A 13,946-nucleotide genomic window follows, 5' to 3' on the forward strand; every position below is an offset into this window, starting at 1 on the left:
AGAGTGGGGTGTTGAAGTCTCCGACTATTATTGTGTGAGGTGCAATATGTGTTTGAGCTTTAGTATAGTTTCTTTAATGAATGTGGATGCCCTTGCATTTGGAGCATAGATATTTAGAATTGAGAGTTCATCTTGGAAGATTTTACCTTTGATGAGTATGAAGTGCCCCTTGTTGTCTTTTTTGATAACTTTGGGTTGGAGGTGAATTTTATTCAATATTAGAATGGCTACTCCAGCTTGTTTCTTTGGACCATTTGCTTGGAAAATTGTTTTCTAGCCTCTCGCTGAGATAGTGTCTGCCTTTTTCCCTGAGGTGGGTTTCCTGTAGGCAGCAACATGTTGGGTCCTGTTTGTGTAGCCAGTCTGTTAGTCTATACCTTTTTTATTTGGGAATTGAGTCCATTGATATTAAGAGATATTAAGGAAAAGTAATTGTTGCCTCCTGTTATTTTTGTTGTTAGAGTTGGGATTCTGTCTTTGCAGCTGTCTTCTTTTAGTTTTGTTGAAGGATTACTTTCTTGCTTTTTCTAAGGCATAGTTTCCATCCTTGTGTTGGTGTTTTCCCATTATTATTCTCTGAAGAGCTGGATTTGTGGAAAGATATTGTGTGAATTTGGTTTTGTCATGGAAAACTTTGGTTTCTCCATCTATGGTAATTGAGAGTCTTGCTGGGTATAGTAGCCTGGACTGGCATTTGTGTTCTCTTAGGGTCTGTATNACATCTGTCCAGGATCTTCTGGCTTTCATAGTCTCTGTGAGAAGTCTGGTGGAATTCTAATAGGNCTGCCTTTATATGTTACTTGACATTTTCCCCTCATTGCTTTTAATATTCTATCTTTATTTAGTGCATATGTTGTTCTGATTACTATGTGTCGGGAGGAATTTCTTTTCTGGTTCAGTCTATTTGGAGTTCTGTAGGCTTCTTGTATGTTCGTGGGCATCTCTTTCTTTAGGTTAGAGAAGTTTTCTTCTATAATTTTATTGAAGGTATTTACTGGCCCTTTAAGTTGAAAATCTTCATTCTCGTCTATACCTGTCATCCGTAGGTTTGGTCTTCTCATTATGTCCTGGATTTCCTGGNTGTTTTGTGTTAGGATCTTTTGGCATTTTGCATTTTCTTTGATTGTTGTGTCCATGTTCTCTATGGAATCTTCTGCACCTGAGATTCTCTCTTCCTTCTCTTGTATTCTGCTCGCATCTATGGTTCCTGATTTCTTTCCTAGGGTTTCTATCTCCAGAGTTGTCTTCCTTTGGGTTTTCTTCATTGCTTCTACTTCCATTTTTAGATCTTGAATGGTTTTGTTCAATTTAATCACCTGTTTGGTTGTGTTTTCCTGTAATTCTTTAAGGGATTTTTGTACTTTCTCTTAAAGGTCTTCTACCTGTTTAGCAGTGTTCTCCTGTATTTTTTTTAAGTGAGTTATTAATGCCTTTCTTAAAATCCTCCACCAGCATCATGAGATGTGATTTTAGATCTGAATCCTGCTTTTCGGGTGTGTTGGGGTATCCATGACTCACTGTGGTGGGCATACTGGCTTCTGATGATGCCCTCTGGTCTTGGTTTCTGTTAGTAAGATTCTTATGTTCGCCTTTTGCCATCTGGTATTCTCTGGTGTTAGACGTTCTAGCTGTGTCTGGCCTGATCTTGTTCCTCCTGTGATTCTTTAGCCTATGTCAGGACTCCTGGGAGACCAACTCTCCTGAGTCCCAGTGGTCAGAGCACTCTCTGCAGGCAAGCTCTCCTTTTGCAGAGAAGGTGCACAGAAGTCTGGAGCTCAGATCCACCTCCTAATTCCTGGAGTCAGAGCCCTCTCTGAAGGCCGACTCTCCTCTGGCAGGGAAGGTGTCCAGGGGTCTGGGTCTCAGCTCTGTAACCTGGCTGAGGATGAAGGCCCGAAGGGACCCTGTCCAAGAAATTCTGTTGCTTCTGCCACCCATGTGCTCCCCCGTGTAGACTGGTCTTAGTGAGCCCAAGATTCTGGGTGTGCTAGGGCCTTCTTTTGTCCTTTGACCCTGTTCCTGCTAGCACAAGACCCTCTGGGATTTTTGGAACTGATGTCGCATTCCACTTACCAGTGATCTCAAGATCCCGGGTGTGCTAGGGTGCCTGCAGTGTGGAGAGTCCTCTGGGGATCTTGGGACCCCTTAACGAGGTCACACCCAAGATCAGTATCTTGCATTCTTGCATGAAAAAAAAAATGTGTTAATACAGATGATTTTGTATGTTTGATTTTTTTCCATTTTAATTTTATGTGCTTTGGTGTTTGGCTGCATGTGTGTCTGTGTCAAATCCCCTGGAACTGGAGTTACAGAAAATTGTGAGCCACCATGTGGTTGCTGGGACTGGCACTCTGGTCCTCTGGAAGAGCAGAAGGTACTCTTAACTGCTGAGTCACCTCTCCAGACCCAGCTTTTTATTTTTATTTTTAATTTTTTGAAGCAGGGTTTCTAAGTGTACCCCTGGTTGTCCTGGAATTCACTTCGTAGGCCAGGCTGGCCTGGAACACAGAGATCCTCCTGTCTCTGCCTCCAGAGTGCTGGTAATTAAGGCGTGTGCCACCACGCTCTGCAGAACAGGTTTTGTTTTAAAACATGGAATCTTAGAAATATCAGGCAACTTCTGATTAGTACTAAATGAACCAAACTTCCTGTCTAGCTGCTGCTAGGCACTTCACTTGACTGTCATTGTTTTTCAGTCCTGAAGCGTAGTCCCTGTCTAAATTAGTCTGGATAAATAAGACAGTGAAAATAACCAATAACTTCGGGATAAAAACTAGTTAGGATGAAGGGTATGCACTATTTACCAAAGCATATTAGAAGTTATAATTTAAATTATATAAATAAAAAAATTTAAAGCAGCAAAGTAAACAATTTGTGTCAGTTTAGACACAGTGGCATCTTTAACAAACAGTTACAATATGGTAGTATCTCTAACCACTGGGTACTAAAACTATTTGAATGAGGAATGTAATATTACTTCATATATGCACTAAAGTAAATTCTAAGCCAATTAAAGTGTGAAATATTTAAGAAACTATAGGTAACTAAAGAAGTATGGTGTTTCCCTGGGTGATGTTAAAAAAAAAAACACAAATAATATAAAAAAAAAAAAAAAAAAAAAAAAAAAAAAAGGTTGCTTCCATGTTGGGAAGGCATTTAAAGACCAGAAGACATCATAGTTAGATGAGGGAAGATTAGGAGAGGTCACAAGGGAAAGCCCGTAAACTAGGGCAGCTGCAGGCTTTCAAAGCCTCTTCCCCACACAGCCAAAAACAATCACCTAGTTCCTATTTTATAGTTACAATTTGTGCAGAAGCCACAAGAGGGCAGAAGCAAACCAGACCAAGAGAACAGCTACATAGTTGGGTGCATTCCATCTTTGTCTTTACTAGAAAATTTATCAGCAAAATGCCGTCAGACTGTTGGAAAGATGTCTTTGGATTGCTGCAGTGTGGTACATTGCCTCAACATACAGAACCTTCTATAAGGTCACCTTTAATAAAATAAAGGCCCTAGAAAACTCTTTTTATTTACATGAAATATTTAAGTAAATGTGTGATTACTCTTAGGCTGTGGAAAGGTCCTCTTCCATCTGTAAGGGCAGAAAGAAGTTATAATGATATTGGTATGCAGATATACAAATTAACATATACTATGGATTTGCTCTCTCAGGAAGAAAACCACATATAAGCAAGAATAAAGGACAAAGAGTAGATATTAATGTATTCATGGAATATAAAGACAAATACATACCTTAGACTACGTGGATAACCAACAAAAAATAGAAACAGTTTTGGCCATTAGATAAATGAAAATGCTAAATCTTATTGAATACACACTTTAAAAAAATGAATATATTAAGATCTTATTACATTTTATCTGATGCTGACAAGGACTTGATGAGGGACTGCTTCCAAGTTTTACTGTGGATGGGTAAATTTAGTCTTTTTGACCAAAAATTTGGCAGTATTTATTGATAGTTTTAGAAATGCCAGTCCTCTCTAGTCCAGTAATTTCATAATGTGGAGTTTCTCCCAAGTGACTTCTGAGGACCGTGAACCAAGAACTGATTCATTGCTGAGTAACATTCCAATAGCAAAGCCAAAGTGAAGAAAACCTGAAACCAGCTATCCCCGTGGTTAAACAAAATACACAAAATTCTTATGATGCTATCATTGTGAGTGGCTTAGATGGCTACTTACGATACTGAGAAATATTCAAAATGTGTTTTCCATGGGTCAGTCTAGTCTACTTGTGGCTCTGATGCTTTTATTTACAGAGGAGTGGTCTTCATTATGGCATTACCATGTCATTGTACTTTGTTCTAATCCCTTCCCTCCTGCAAAGCCATCCCCACTGTGGCACCTTCCTGCCCTGCTGGCTCCCCAACTCCCTTTCCTGCTCTCATGTTACACATCAGTAGGTGCCACCACACTATTTTACTCTCCCTCCCTAAACTTTACTCCCACTATGACCACCTTTCCAGTCTCAAGACCCATGAGTATACATATACAAATATAACATACTATATCTAGTTCCACATATGAGAGAAAATGTGTACTTTGTCTTTCTGAGTTTATAATATAACTCTCATCCCAGCTCTTAAGCTCAGTGAACTGCCTGCCCTCCCTCCCCAGACAGATATTATTAAAAAGGCATTCTTACCTTTAGCAGTAGCAGTAGAGATTGGTGAGCCTGCATCAACAGTTCATCACCAACTCTGAAGAGATGTACTGGATCAAACTCTTTCCTCACCATTGCCTCCTAAATTTTTAAAATATATATTTGTTTAGAAAATATCACTAAACATTAAATTGTTGTCTCTGAGTAAAATTAGTGGATGATGTCAAACTTTTCTCTTTTATACTTTGGAAGTTCTTCCAGGATAACAAGCATTGCTTACTTTTTCTTTCTTTGTCTATGTTCATGTTCTAGTGAGTGAGCACATACTCTCCTCAAGACTTACTTTCTTAGGACCCTGATATAGCTGTCTCTTATGAGGCTATGCCAGTGCCTGGCAAACACAGAAGTGGATGCTCACAGTCAGCTATTGGATGGAACACAGGGCCCCCAATAGAGGAGCTAGAGAAAGTACCCAAGGAGCTGAAGGGGTCTGCAACCCTATAGGTGAAACAACAATATGAACTAACCAGCACCCCCNGAGTNNGTGTCTCTAGCTGCATATGTAGCAGAAGATGGCCTAGTTGGCCATCATTGGGAAGAGAGGCCCCTTAGTCTTGCAAACTTTATATGACCCAGCACAGGGAAATGCCAGGGCCAAGAAGGGGGAGTGGGTGGGTAGGGGAGCAGGGGCAGGAGGGTATAGGGGACTTTGGGGATAGCATTTGAAATGTAAATGAAGTAAAAAAAAAAAAAAAAAAAGACTTTCTTGCTCTTGCCCCCAAACTATGGAGGCTCCTACTTCCAGAATTCACCACTATTTCAAATAGTTGAATGAATGATGCTCTCATCTCTGAAGTGGGTCTGCAGAGCAGTGCTTCTGCCTAGTGCTTTCCCACCACCAGACTCTGAGAGGATCACCATCTTTCCTCTCCTGCAGGCACAGAATATTAGGATTGCCACTGATTTTTTTCTTCCATACATCCTTGCCCCTTAGAGTCATCTAATCTTGCTCTCCTGGGTGAGATGTAATTTCTTGCCCACTATGCCATTCCTGTTCATCTCAAGTACTGCAACTTGGTTCCTGTAGCTGCTCACTGGCCCCACCTCTTGAGTATAATCTGAGTATGTTGTCACAAAAGCCTTGTTTCCGCACACCCACTTTCTTAGTTGCAGTTCTCAAAGCAGTGACCCAGGTTTCTCTGGTTTCTTATACAATCCGTGTCTTTAGGAAAGTATTTCTGCCTACTCTTCCACATTTGCATATGAAAGAGTAGCAGAATCTGTACTAACCTGTGCTCAAGAGTGTTGTGAGAATAAACACAGATGTAGAAGGCATTTGGAGACTGTGGGGGCTAGTGAGTGGCACCAGAGTTACACCAGTTCATACATTAGGAACTACACCAAGGAAAAATACTGGATTTCTGTATAACTATGGTGGTGTCCCTGCTGTCATCTACAAATCGTCCAAGCTTTAAGCTTGCCATCTTCCAAAAGATCTGTGCAAGCAAAATGGAGAAGCCTGGGTGACTGTGTGCCTTTGTGAAGTATCACTTGTATTTAGAAACATATGTGAGCAATTCTATAGTTAAAAAAAAACAAAAAACCAAAAAAACAAACCTATACTACTTTGGTTAAAAAGGAATTATTTTTATTGCCACTATGCTCTAACCAACTCCACCAACCAGCCTAGAAAGCAGTTTGTAAAATATATGTACATACTTTAAAATGGCTAGGTGATATGTGTTATGCTAATATGAAGTTATGCCTAACCACTTTTTCTTTATGTAGTACATTAATGTACACACACACACCACCACCACCACACATCACATCACATCACATCACATTTTCTATGTATGGCCTTATTAAATAGTTCTGGATAGCCTGGAAGTTGCTTTGTAGACCAGGCTAGCCTCCAGTGTGCAATGTCCCTCCTTCCTCTGCCTCCCAAGTACTAAGATTATAGGCGTGTGCTGCAGATTATAGGCGTGTGCTGCAGATGTGGCTTTCCTTCTCTACGTATCTACACTTCCAAACGTTTCTATGCTCCATATTCATTTGATAAAAGACCAGTTCTATTATGTGAACACTGGGGTCATTTAAATGCCATTAAACATTAACATTTTGAAATTTTGGAGCTTTTAAAGTTAAAAAATATCATTGTGAGCTTTTCTTATGCTTCTAGAGGTATGCAGGTTTTTTTTTGTGGTTCTCTAATGACACAGAGAAACTATTTATGTTCAGTTCAGATAAAGTATATTCTGTAAAATTACTGAAAATACGAATAATAGAATGTGTATAGAGTACTCTATTTCAGCATATATTTATTTTATTATTTCCTAGTTTTGGACACTATGTGGAAATGCCCTGGCTGCAAAAAGAGGCATATTTGGCAAAATAGGAGATCTTCAGACTATCCTTTGCCTTGCATGTGCCAAAGAAGACATCACATACTCTGGTGCTTTAAATGGTGACATCTATGTCTGGAAAGGGCTCACCTTAGTCCGCACTATTCAAGGAGCACATAGTGTGAGTATTGCTATATGGGGCTCTAAGATGAGGTAATGAGGGATGATGTAATATGGATTGATGTAATGTGGATGATGTACTGAATGGGTTAAGGCCACACATCTCTCTGTTTCTGCCCTCTGCTTTACAGTTAGGCTTCAAACAGCTGTGTATACATACACATAAGCATACACATACATGAAGTGACTCATGAAGATTTCTCAAGTTACTTTTGTTACCTGAGGGAAAAAATATCCATACTAAATCCAGCCTTCACTTTAAATTGGCTGATTAGTGTTAATACCTTCAAATTCATTCACTGTTACCACTTTTAGTGCTGCAGATTAAACCCAGAGCCTCACACACGAGGCAAGACCTCTGTCATTCAGCTGCATCCCCAGACCTCATTACTCTTCCCATGAAGAAAACCTTAGACAACTCAGTGAAATAGTTTAGATACTTTAGAGCCTTCCCTATCATCTATGATGAAAACCATTTGTCTTGGTTTCATTGCCAAATGACTCCTAAAATAATTAAGAGGTCAGAATTTGTCTTCATTCATTAAATGATCTGCTGCCTCAGCAATAAGTTTCTGTCAGCATAATGTAACATAAGAGCTTTGAAAAAATCAAGTAAAATAAGAGTCAATGTATTTTAAATATGAAAAATGAAAAAGGAGTCATGCAATAGTACACAATGCTGACACAATGCTATTTGAAGTTTTTGGTTTGTCAAAAGTGACACCATCCTGAAAGGCTGAGATCTGCCTCAGGTACCCTATACTGATAAATGGTGTGGCACCATGCCCCTAGTCTGTGTTTCTACTTCGTTAATTTATGATCTAAGTGTGACACCTTTGTAATGTCTTTGTTTCAGAAGGCTCAGTTGTCATACAGAAATGTGATTCTGTATCTGCTTTTATCAAGGCACTCATAAGTAACATTTTGGGTGGTAGAGGTAACAATCTTATCAAATTAGATGCTTTGCTTCCTGGTGGTGGCTGTAATTACTGCAGTCCAGCTGAGATGAAGTATGTTGATCTGCTGTCAGATTTCAACAGAAATCAGCATCTGCTTCAATTAGTTTTGCTCTGTTATTTTTAATCATGGAGATTCAGCAACAATGACATTTGTGACTGTGGGATTGAATTCTACCTCTTATAATTGACAGGCTGGGATCTTCAGCCTGTATGCTTGTGAAGAGGGCTTTGCTACTGGTGGGCGAGATGGTTGCATACGATTATGGGACACTGATTTCAAACCAATAACCAAAATTGATCTCAGGGAGACAGAACAAGGATATAAAGGTAAAATGTGTGTTATTACTTACCATATACTCTAAGAAGGTTACGTACAATGTCAAGTTTTGTGTTTTTGTTTAAGAGAAAGAAGTAAATGTAAGGGCTAGAGAGACAGCACAGCTGTTAGGAGCATTCACAGAAGACCTGGATACAGTTCACACCACCAACAGGGCGCCTTACGAGTGCCTGTAATTCCAGTTCCAGGGACCTGTGGCATCTTCTTGCTTCTGTGTATATTAGGTATACACAGAGTACACACACATGCATGAGGCATATCACTTATAAAGTGAAAGTTTTTAAAATAATTCAATATGTGCATTTTATATTCTACCTGACAGTGTTTGCTTTGTTCTATGAAGACTTTAAGGGGGCTGGTGAGATGGCTCAGTGGGTAAGAGCACCTGACTGCTCTTCCGAAGGTCCGGAGTTCAAATCCCAGCAACCACATGGTGGCTCACAACCATCCGTAACAAGATCTGACTCCTTCTTCTGGAGTGTCTGAAGACAGCTACAGTGTACTTACATATAATAAATAAATAAATATTTAAAAATAAATAAATAAAAAGACTTTAAGGGTTTACATAAAAATATTGAATACAAGCTCCAAAATATGTTGAAAATGAGTAGATATCTTTTCCCCTGCTTAGAATAAAGCTACAGTGATCCTGTAGCAAAGACAGATGATAACATTACAGTGAAAAAGCTGAATGGTTTCCCATAATATGGGATTATTTTCAGTGATGAAATGAAGAATTTCTGGACAAGGAAATCAGTAAATGTGACAGTGTGCAGCCTCTGAAAATAAACCTGTGGCCCCTGTGGCACTGAGGTGGCTAGGGCAAGCATCAGAGAGCAGAGAGAAGAGAGCACGTGTCCTCAGGTTGTCCTCCCTAAGAAGTGTTGTTTCTTATCAAGTTTTATTTTATTTTATTTTATTTTCATTATTTATTTATTTGTTTATTTTTCCGAGACAGGGTTTCTCTGTGTAGCCCTGGCTCTCCTGGAGCTCACTCTGAAGACCAGGCTGGCCTCGAACTCAGAAATCTGCCTGCCTCTGCCTCCCGAGTGCTGGGATTAAAGGCATGTGCCACCACGCCCGGCAATATCATGTGGTTTTAAGCAAATTTATTCAGAAAAATATATAAATTTGTAGAAGCAAGTTAGTTTTTCTAAGAGCCACATTTTAAAAAGGCAAAATCTTTCAACCAAATAACTCCAGACACCCACCCTGTGAGCATTTGCAAAGTGAGGGTGAGCAAGGATAGGAGGAGGGTGTGGAGGAGCAGAACAGATAGGCGGAGACAGAGGACAGCAGATTCTTACACAGCGTCCCACCCTCAGAGAGATCTTAACCTGCTCTGCCTACTCCCTGCTTCATAAACGGAAGTAAAGCACATTTGAGAGGAGCAGATTCAGGCAAAACAGTGTCAGGATTGCCTTGGTCTCAATGTGGATGTAAAACTATAGCAGTGACTTTGTCTTCAGATGGACTTTTGATCTGCATGAACTTCCCCCCATCTTTTTCCTGTTGACCTCATTTGCATGGAAACTGTGTTTTGTGATTCTTTTCTGGGGTTTTGTTTTTATTTTCCATTTTATTAAAAAGAATTTCTAAACATTCAGCAAGAACATTTTCATGGTCATGTTCTAATTCTACAACACCATACTTGCTACTTTTGAAAGAGCCCCGAAGAGGGGAGACCCTCACTCAAGTCTAGGGATGACGCGACTCCCCAAGAACTCATGAGAGACCATCCTTGCTGCAATCTCAGGAGGTTTATTGACAGAAACCAGCTCACTGGGGTCGACTCGTATCCCACACATGGGTAGAGGAGTTCAACCCCGAGTAGCTAGGAAAGGGAATATTTAAAGGAAAAAAACACAATCCAAGGGGAAAGGGAGGGCGTTATTGGAAAACGCCAAAAAATAGCAGTGAAAAATCACAAGGGGGTACTAAAAATCACAAGGGGAAACTCCCTGCCAATGGTGATATGCTGCAGACTGACCTTTAACATCAGTTTGCAAAAAATTTAAAACAAATAAGACAAAAGCAAGATTTGCTTTTGGTGACCTTGGAGGGTATAATTCTCCATTTTTTGTTTTTAAAGAAGATATTGCTTTAAAGTTCCCCAATACCTTGTCCTTGAGAATTATAAGGAATGCCAGTAATATGGGTAACATTAAATTGTTGACAAAACATCTCAAATGCTTGACTGTAATAGCTAGTTCCGTTATCTGTTTTAATCTGATTTGGAACATCAAGCATAAAAAAATAATGCAGGCAATGACTAATTACATTTTTAGTTGCTTCTCCTGTTAAAGCAGTTGCAACTAGAAAGCCTGAAAAGATATCAACAATCACATGTACATATTTTATTTTTCTAAAATCAGAAAGTTGAGTATCCATTTGCAATAATTGATTAAGTATAAGTCCTCGAGAATTAACACCATTATGTGGAACAGGTAGAAACTGAGGACATCGAGAACAAGTCTTTACAATTTGACATGCACATTCTCTAAAAATACCAAATTATTATCTCAAGCCATTACTATTTTGATTATGTAAATAATGAGATTATGTGGCTAATTATTACTGTTTCAGGCCTATAATCTGCCTGGGATACAAATCTGCTGTGGCACTGCCTTACCGAGTTTTATCCAGGCAGTCCAGGATGAGTTATTAAATGTTCAAGGACCGTCCTTTAAAGGAACAGTACTTTTTCTTAACTTGAGTTGTAAATCAATAAACAATTGCAAAATTTGAGAATTAACTGTATCTAAAAAAGGAACAATTTCAAACAATTGTAAGTTCTGATATATATATGTGATCCAATCACATATACTTCTCTTCCCAAAGAAGGGCTGTTTATAAATACAGTAGATGCATTTTTATGGGATACATGCATAAATTTACAGGAAATACTAAAACAAATTTTAACAACTCGTCTGATCAAGCCTGCTCAGTCAGTCAACAGGTTCTCCATGCAGGAATGAGGATTAAAAAGAAAAAGGACAGACAACATTGTAGCGTGACCCCAGTCAATTCTGAGACTGAAGGCAAATTTAATTTGCCCAATCTGCTTTTATACCATTTTAATTACATGCAAGTATTAGGACAAGCAGTACAATAAGGAGCTAACAAGGCAGTAAGCAAAGTCCCATGATTACTCCCATGGCAGTTGTTTAAAAGGGCTTGTCATAATGACCAAAATACTTGGGCCCACTTCCTTGTCCAAGCCCAGAATCTTGCCTGAAGTCTACTTCTCTATTATAGCCTAAAGTTAGATTCCTGCCTGAGCTTACTTCCTTGTCCTTGGCCAATGTCAGAACCCAAAAGGGCTCTTCACATTTGTCTTTCGGATAATGATTATCAATTTTGCCTAAAAAGTTTTCCATGCAATATACCAAATATCAATATTCTTTAATAATCAATTTAATTGCTGTTTGAAACAAAGAATGTCTTATCAGGTTTTTAAGACATTCTTTACAAAGTACTTTCATCATTCTATCCTACTATTTTTTATTAACACCACAACAGCTTCATAATAGGATGTTAAAACTTGGAGATGATGAAAGATGAATCCACATTAATGCTCTCTTTTGCCAAAGAATTGCTGTGGGCATGTTGAGTAACAATAACTAAAATAAACAGCTAACTTCCTCTACTTTCTGCAAAGCTATTTGTCTCTCACCAGTTAGTTTGCATCCCCCTTGATAACAACCAACAAAGGCCTTAGTCCTCCTGTGGTGAGCTTAAGGTGAGGTCTTAGCTAATTAACATCTCCTAGAAGCTTTTGAAAATAATATGAAGTAAGCAAACCATCTTTTCTTTCTTGAATTTTCTATACCACAATTTTTCTAGGATATAACTGAGGCCCCAAATATTGAAAAAAATATTGCTTCTGAATCTTTTCTGGAACAACAACTACTCCAAAGTTTTTAAAGCTAATTGTGTAACAGCAAAGGTTTGTAATAAATTTCCCTTCAGAGGGATTAGCTAATAAAATACTCTCCATAAAATAAACAAAATACAATGAAAGATTCAAAGTCCTAGCTTCTTGTATTGAAGCAAAGACAAAAATCTTTTTTTACATAATGTAAGGCTGTTAGCCATTCCTAGAGGCAAAACTTTCCAATGATTACAAGTTCACTAGAAGCAAAACTTTTACAATTATCAGGATGCAATGGAAAAAACAACCTACCAAATCCATAATAATTATATATGGCATAGGCACATCAGACTGTAATGCCTATACAAGTTTCACAGCCTCATTGACCTTTCATAAAGGTCTTAAGTTTAAACTTTATTTTGAACAACACCTGGGTAGATCTGTAATAATGCTGTTTGGGCTTAAAAATAATTCCCCGGAGGCAAGGCAAGGCAAGGCCCCCAAAACTTCCAAAGGCAGGGCTTCAAGGACAAAAGCAGTGCCACACCAACCTGAGACCGCTCTAAGGTTTGCATTATCTCACATGTAAATATTTCTTAGTCTGAGCATAATGCCTGAGTCCTGGCCCAAAGATTACTCCTCATGCAGTGAGGACAGATTCCAGGAGAGCAATTCTACTTTCTGTCTATGCCTCTAATTTATACTTAAAACATTCTTTATAACCTCCGCACTGTAAAAAGTATTGTTTGTACTATAGTCCCTGTAAGGCAGCAACCATAACCAAACACTGATTGTATGAGAGTCCAATTTCTGCACAAAGATGAATATATCCAGATAAATCTGTTTCGCTTTGTATGGCCAAATGGCCACAGCAAGCTGTGTTATTATTCTCATAAGACAATTGTGTAACAAAAGGAACTCTTTCTTGAGGGTCTCTGAAAATTCTTCTAGCTGTTTTTAGTAGCTTATCCACAAACTCCTTGAAACCGTTCATCAGGAGCCTTTTCGATAACCAATAAATTTCCACTGAGATCTCCTTTCCAATCTTGGGGGTGGGGGTTAAATTTTGCTTCTGCCACTGTATTCAATAATGCAGGCCCATACTTGCCACAGCTGTTTATAACTTTTATTACTCTTACAATCATCCTAATTACAATATATGGGTGAGTTAAGAATCCTGAGCTTGCGATCAAACTGCAAACGGCAGTCAATGGAACACTGGCTATTTAACCATAATTTTTGAGTTTCTTTTACAATATTAAGGCATAACCATAACTTTTGGAAACCAAAACCCAATCTTAAACAATCCATTCTCTTTAAAATCAATATCAAAAGCATTACTTTCATGTTACAAAGTTTGGCTGCCAGTTCTCACATGAACCCAAAATCCTAAACCATTCAGAGATGTGTGTGTTTCAGAGCCACTGTGTTTCAGGGAATATGAATTCTGGAGTTTTCAAGATGGGAGAGAGATTGGAAGTTAGTGAGAGCAACTCTGTCATCTTATGGACAAGGAGATAGAAGCACACAGGCTTGTGAACCTCAAGATAATTGCAGACTTAGGGCCCTAACTCATCTCATGAGAAGTATAACAGCATATGTTGCATCCAACTTTTTTTTTTTTT

The 13,946-nt window shown here is 38.8% G+C and overlaps 1 protein-coding gene across 1 annotated transcript in view; it reads left to right on the forward strand.

The window, feature by feature from the left end:
- The window catches only part of Eml6 (EMAP like 6), a 271,194-nt gene that overhangs the window by 120,147 nt on the left and 137,101 nt on the right, over positions 1 to 13,946 (forward strand). The window contains exons 6-7 of the mRNA XM_021210974.2: positions 6,967 to 7,152; positions 8,302 to 8,437. Coding sequence (XP_021066633.1) covers positions 6,967 to 7,152; positions 8,302 to 8,437 — 322 coding nt within the window. The remainder of the gene's footprint in view (positions 1 to 6,966; positions 7,153 to 8,301; positions 8,438 to 13,946) is intronic.

The sequence above is a fragment of the Mus pahari genome, chromosome 13, assembly GCF_900095145.1.
Source record: "Mus pahari chromosome 13, PAHARI_EIJ_v1.1, whole genome shotgun sequence".
NCBI classification, from domain to species: Eukaryota; Metazoa; Chordata; class Mammalia; order Rodentia; family Muridae; genus Mus; species Mus pahari.